We start from the raw sequence: 6000 nt of genomic DNA, 5'->3' as shown, positions 1-6000 counted from the left end.
GAAACACAGCTTTAATCGTTCAGATCTGCTTTAAAAAAAAAAATATACACATGCATACATACTTACATATATATATATATATATATATACACACACCCCCCCCAGTGACGAGTAAAGCCCCAGCCCTCCTGGAGAAGCAATCTCGGCTGATGAAATGGCCAGTCAAGGGGCTTACAGCCCCTGGCTGCGCTCCCGTCATTACAAGTCGGGCATTAGACCCGTTTCGTCACTGTTAATTCATTTGCTCCCTCATTTGCGCCTCAGAGAAAGTTGTTAGCCTGTTGCATTTTTAACTCCCCGGCCAAAATCCCGTGCTGGTGCCGAAATGGGCGTTTCAGGAGAGGACGCTGCAACGGATTTTTTTTTTTTTTCATAACTTTTAAATTTTTTATTTTTTCCTGCAGAGAAAGAGGGAGTTCTGCCGGCAGCACCGAGAGAGGCAGCTCGGCGGCGGGCGAGCCTTTCCCGCAGCCCCGCGCCTCCCGGAGCCTCCCGCCTCGGTGCAGCAGCGGACCCGCATCCGTACTGTGCGGGCACGGACCTACGGAGAGATCTATGTCGCTTAAGTGCGTGGGCACCCCACGCGTAAAACAAAGCATGTGCGTGGCTGTAACACGCACTGAGTGTATTCATAGAGAAAGAAATGCTCCCGTGGGTTTCCCCGGTGAGCACTCTGATCTCCCCCGAGTTTTGGCCAACTGATGAAGGAGCCGCATTTGTATTTTAAAAGCTACCACGCGCTAGAACTAGTTGTTCTTAAAAATCCCGAGCTCTGCCCGCCGTGGGGGGAGAGGTGGCTGCCCGTGCCCTCGCCCACGCGTGACTCTGCGAATAGACGGTACCGTTGGAAAACTCGGGCGCTCCGAGTTCCAGATTCATTAAAACCCGACGATTGCCATTTCTATTCTTTTAAAGGTTTTTCCTCATCTATTTACCATTTACCAGCTCATCCATATGGAAGACATGGCTTACCCTGAGAACTGTACTTTTTAGGACTAATTGATTCTGGTAATTAATTTGTTCTACCTGCTGGATCAGATGGAAATGCTGTCCGTGTGCCCAAGGATTAGCACTTGCCTTTCTAACATCTTTCCTAATTATCTAATAGCATGGGTTGCGCGAATTCTGGCTCTATTAGAACACTTTTACTATTAACGGTAGTGATTGGAATTGTGATGACAACTCGATTTCAACAAATTAGAGCTTAAAATCGGGAGATGAAGAAGTGCCCTCTTTTAATTTCCCTGAGTTTAACATCAATAATTAGAGCAATTTTCTGAGATGCGAACCGAAATTATCTCGGCTATGATGTGGTATATCACCCTTATTTGAGCAAATTGACTCCGGGGAAATGAGTGTTACAGATTAGGGGGACAAAAAAAAAAAAAAAAAAAAAAGACAAACAGAGGAAAGACCAAACGGAAAAAGAGGAAAAAGGAGGGGGGGGGGGGAGGAGGGGGAAGCAGTGTTAGCACAACACTGAGCGGGGAATGGATGGGAACAAAACCCCAAAACCCCAACGGGGCAATAACCTGCGCGGAAAGGCGCAAGCTGCGTGCGGGGGGACAAGTTCGGAGCGGAGCGTGGGACAGGTCGGGAAAGCACCACTAATCCTCCCTTACCCCCAAGTTTTTGCCTTTTTTTTTTTTTTTTTTTTTTTTTAAAAGGGTAAAACACCCACTTTGGGAAAATGCTCCGATCCCCCCGCTGGGACCGGGACTGAGCGCTGCGCGGGGGCGGCTGCGCGGCTCCGCGCCCCCTCTGCGCCCCCTGCGCGCCGCGGCGGTGGTTTGGGTGGCCCGGCGGGCCCGTCCCCCCGCCCGCCCGATCGCTATTGGCTCGCCGAAGAGCCCCTTCCCTCCGCGCCTCAAAGGCGCGCAGCTCCCCGCGCAGCCCAAACCCACCCGCCTGGCATCCCCCGGCTCTTCCCCTTTACTTCTGGCTGGGGGAATAGATATAATTTTTTTCATTATTGTTGTTATTTATTTTTGCTCCGGATTTTTTTATTTTTAAATTGTGATTTATTTATTAACATCATCACTATTTTTATTGATTATCTGCGGCCCCGGGAGGTGCAGCCGGTTGCCCTCTCTCCTCCGGCAGCCAGCCCTCGGGCCGGCTCGCTCCCTTCCCCGCCGCCCGAGGCGGGGGGGGCCACGCAACCGAAATGAACCTCAACTTCACCTCCCCCGTGCACCCCGTCTCCGCGCCCAGGCCCACCTCCTTCTTCATCGAGGATATCCTGCTGCACAAGCCCAAGCCCTTGCGGGAGGTGCCCCCCGAGCACTTCCCCGGCTCCTTGGCCTCCCGCGTCCCCCTCTTGGACTATGGGTACCCCCTGATGCCAACCCCGACCCTCCTGGCACCTCACCCGCACCCTGCCCTGCACAAGCCGGAGCATCACCACCACCACCCCCCCTACTTTCTCACCACCTCGGGTAAGTGCAGCCCTTCGCAGGAGGAACCTGCGGAGTTGGTGACCAGGCGGCGTCGAGGTGGGGACGTGGGTGGGGACATTTCCGCATCCTTCACCCAAATCGCCGTTGCGTCCCCTCCGGGGCCGGACCCGCCAGCCGCCCGAGCCCCCGGCTTCGTTATGGGGGACAGGAGCCCCCCGGGCTGCAGCTCGTCATTCGCTCGATTGCCCGACGTCCTGAGGGTCACCTTCTCTTCGCCTTTAATTTTTATTTCGTTTTTAAAAATTACCTTTACTTTTGCACCGATAACATCTTTTTTTTTCCGTGCGTTGTCCCTCCGGACGGTGACCGAGCTTCCACATCCAGCATTACTGCTGGAGCTGTGCCCGCTCCCCCCGGCGCTGGGAGAGGCTCCCCCCGCCCGGCCGCGGCTCTGCCGGCGCAGGGATACGCGCTCAGCCCTTGCCAGGCCCGTCCCTTGCTTTGGAAGGAAACCCTCCTCCAAAGTTTCTCCGCAAGCTCCGCACCGGCGCGGCCGTGGAGGATCGCTCTCCTCCCAGCCTCTTTCAGGGCTCTCCTGGGTTTTTTTTCCGCTTCCATTTCGTTGTGCTTTAATTGCCAGGGGGGCGAAATTCCCTGCCCGGCCGGCCGCTCCCACCGCAGCGGCGTGGGAAGGCTGCGGGCGCTGCCCGGACTGCCCCTGCCTCGCCGGGGCGGGTTCAGCGGAGGCGAAGCGCTTTTGCAAAGCCCCGTTTGGTTTTGTTTTTTTTTTTTCCTCTTCCCAGAGCAACAAATCCAAACCAATAGAACGCCCTCAAAAACGAAATAAACGAAAAAAATAACCGAAAAAAAAAAGGGGGGGGCACAGGGGGAGAGCCCATTCCCGAGCCGCTGTAGCCCACCCGGGGGCCGCAGAGGGCAGAAGCCCCCGAGAGGCTCCGGCCCGGCTCCTTGCCCGACTGCAGCCCGGGTCTCGGCCGTGTGTCCCCCCAGGCGTGCCGGTGCCAGCCCTCTTCCAGCACCATGCTCACGCCGAGCTGCCCGGGAAGCACTGCCGCCGTCGCAAAGCCCGCACCGTTTTCTCCGACTCCCAGCTCTCCGGCCTGGAGAAGAGGTTTGAGATCCAGCGCTACCTCTCCACGCCCGAGCGGGTGGAGCTGGCCACGGCCCTCAGCCTCTCCGAGACCCAGGTACCGGCCGGGAAGGGCTCTGGCAGCCTCACCGCCCCTTAGCCCATGCAGCATCTCCACCTTCTCTCAATTTTTATTCTTTTTTGTTTTCTTCTCCCTCCTCCTGCTCTCCTCAGGTGAAAACCTGGTTCCAGAACCGGCGGATGAAGCACAAGAAGCAGCTGCGGAAAACCCAGGACGACGCCAAGCCCGCGGGCGGCGAGGAGAGCCGGGAGCAGAGCTCCCCCGAGCCCGAGCCGCCCGGGGCGGCCGGCGCCGAGCCCCGCAAGGGCCCCCCCGGCCCGTTCTTGCTCCAGGACCCCGAGGACGAGGTGGACATCCTGGAGGAGGGGGATCTCTGCGCCGGCCCCCACCGCCTCTAGGATGGCCTCTCCCGGGGCGGCTTTGCCCCGGCCCCGCAAGTCGCCCCTGCCTCCCCCCAGCCGCGAGTAGCGCCGGAGCCCAGAGAGAAGGGGGTCAGGCTTTTGGAAGGAGGTGTTGATGCGGGCGATGCCCCGGGGGCCCCGCGGTACCGCCGGCTTCCCCCCAGCATCGCCCCAAGCCCGAGTTTTGCCCGATGCGGGGAGAGCAAAAAAAAAAAAAAAAAAAGGCGCGTTTCCTTTAACTTTCCCCTTCCCTTCGAAACACCGGACTTTTCGCCGTTCCCCGAACTTTCCTCGATTTTAAAATAAACGTGTCCCCGTGCCAGCACGCTGTCGCGCCGAGAGCGGCGGGCAGGGCAGGCCTCCCGCAGCCTCCCGCAAGGCTCGCCGCGCTCCCGGGGCGCCAGCGAGCGGAGCTGGGGCTCCCCGTCCCCCTCCCTGGTGCGGTAAGTCGGGTTTGATCCCGGGCAGAGCTTCCAGGACACGCGTGTACTTAAAAAAACCAACCCCCACGAGTTGTAGAAACGCCCTCCAAAGAAACAGGTAAGACCAAAAATGACCCTTTATTTAATTCCCATGTGGGGAAGGGAAGGGGGGAGTATCACGAATAACTCGATCCTGCCGGGGCTGCTCGGAGCAAAAGCAATCCCAGCGAGCAAAAGAGATTTTCTACAGCTTGGAGAACCACCTGCACCAGCAGCCTGATTCCTTCACGGCTTCCAGGTGTGAATCACTTTCCGGATACTTTTCCTCCCAAAGAGCTCCAGAGCTGCTCCCACGTTTGGCTCCTGCTTCTTCCCTCCCTCGCATCTGCCCCAACGACTCCCTGAGCTCTGTATTGCAGATAGAGCAGTCACCGTCTGTGCTCGCTTTGCCTTTATCTTCCTGCCAGGGAAATAGTTTTAATTTCCAGGTAAATTAAGATTTATTTTTTTTTTTTTCCTGGGGTAAGCTGCTGGCTGGCAAACGGGTTGGGAGCGCGGTGGAGGCTCCGCACCTCCAGGGGCTTCCCTCGCTAAAAACCTGGAGGAAAAGCTGTGCTTGCTCAGATGTTGGCTGTGCAGCCCCCGCTGCACCAGCAGCCCGGTGGCATGTTGGTGTCTCGTTAGGTTATTTAACTCCCCCCCCCGCCTTAATTTTATTTATTTTTTTTTTTAATGGGAAGTTAATTTGGTTGTTCGGTGTCATTAGCACATTCAGGGCATTCTGGATTACGGGACATGCGGTTTTGTGAGGGAAAATGTGTCCCTGTTTAATATATAAAATATAGATGATTGAAATGTGTATGTTTGTTTCCTTTTTGTGGGTTTCCCTTTATGTTTTTCACACGTAAAATAATAAAGATCACACGTTGGGGGGGGGAAATACCCAATACCCAACCATTTGTCCAGAAAATGGCAAGTTGTCTTTTTACATGGTGTTTAAAAATACTGCCAGGACAATCATTTTCATCAACAAATTTTGCTAAAATGCCACTCACCTCCCTAAAAATTATAATTCAGAAGGTAAACCCAACCAATTTCCTCCTAAAGCCTTGGTGTGGTTTGAAGTACCGCAGAGAGCCAAGCACAGGCTTCAGCAGGTCATTTCACGTTGCCACGTCGCTGGCTGGAAACGCTTCTCCCCGCTCCCTGGCTCTTCCCTTCTCTCACCATCTACCTGGCCGTAGGCAGGGAGATGATGGAAACTGTCTCAAACCTTTCAATTCGATGCTGTCTTTCGTCCGCGTCCGTACTCAGTTGCCCACCAAGTGTTTTGTTCGTTTCGCTCTGTGCTGACTGGCAGCCTCCCCCTGAGTGCGCATTTCATTAGGAATTACTAAAAGGGATATGTGCATGATAATTTTTTTTCTGACCACGTCCACCGCTGCTGTACGGACGTCTGTCTCGGAGCCAGCCTGGCCTGTCGCACTCTGCGGCGGGGGTTAGTGAATTCACACCAGTCACTCGGGTGGACTTGCCTTTGGCAGCGGGACTGGGCAGCAAAGTATTTAGAGAAACACAAGAGAAATCCCTTTAGTTTAGTGAGAGA

The 6000-nt window shown here is 55.4% G+C and overlaps 1 protein-coding gene across 1 annotated transcript; it reads left to right on the top strand.

The window, feature by feature from the left end:
* Positions 1 to 798: 798 nt before the first annotated feature.
* Positions 799 to 5619, top strand: BSX (brain specific homeobox). Its single transcript, XM_082009909.1, has 3 exons — positions 799 to 2438; positions 3411 to 3607; positions 3724 to 5619. Exons 1-3 carry the CDS (start codon positions 2168 to 2170, stop codon positions 3967 to 3969), a joined length of 714 nt encoding a protein of 237 aa, XP_081866035.1. The 5' UTR covers positions 799 to 2167; the 3' UTR covers positions 3970 to 5619.
* Positions 5620 to 6000: the final 381 nt, after the last annotated feature.

Source organism: Phaethon aethereus, assembly GCF_964289735.1.
Source record: "Phaethon aethereus genome assembly, chromosome: 23".
In the NCBI taxonomy this organism is placed as follows: Eukaryota; Metazoa; Chordata; class Aves; order Phaethontiformes; family Phaethontidae; genus Phaethon; species Phaethon aethereus.
Note: the sequence above shows the minus strand (reverse complement) of the source record. Positions and strands in the feature narration are given on the sequence as shown.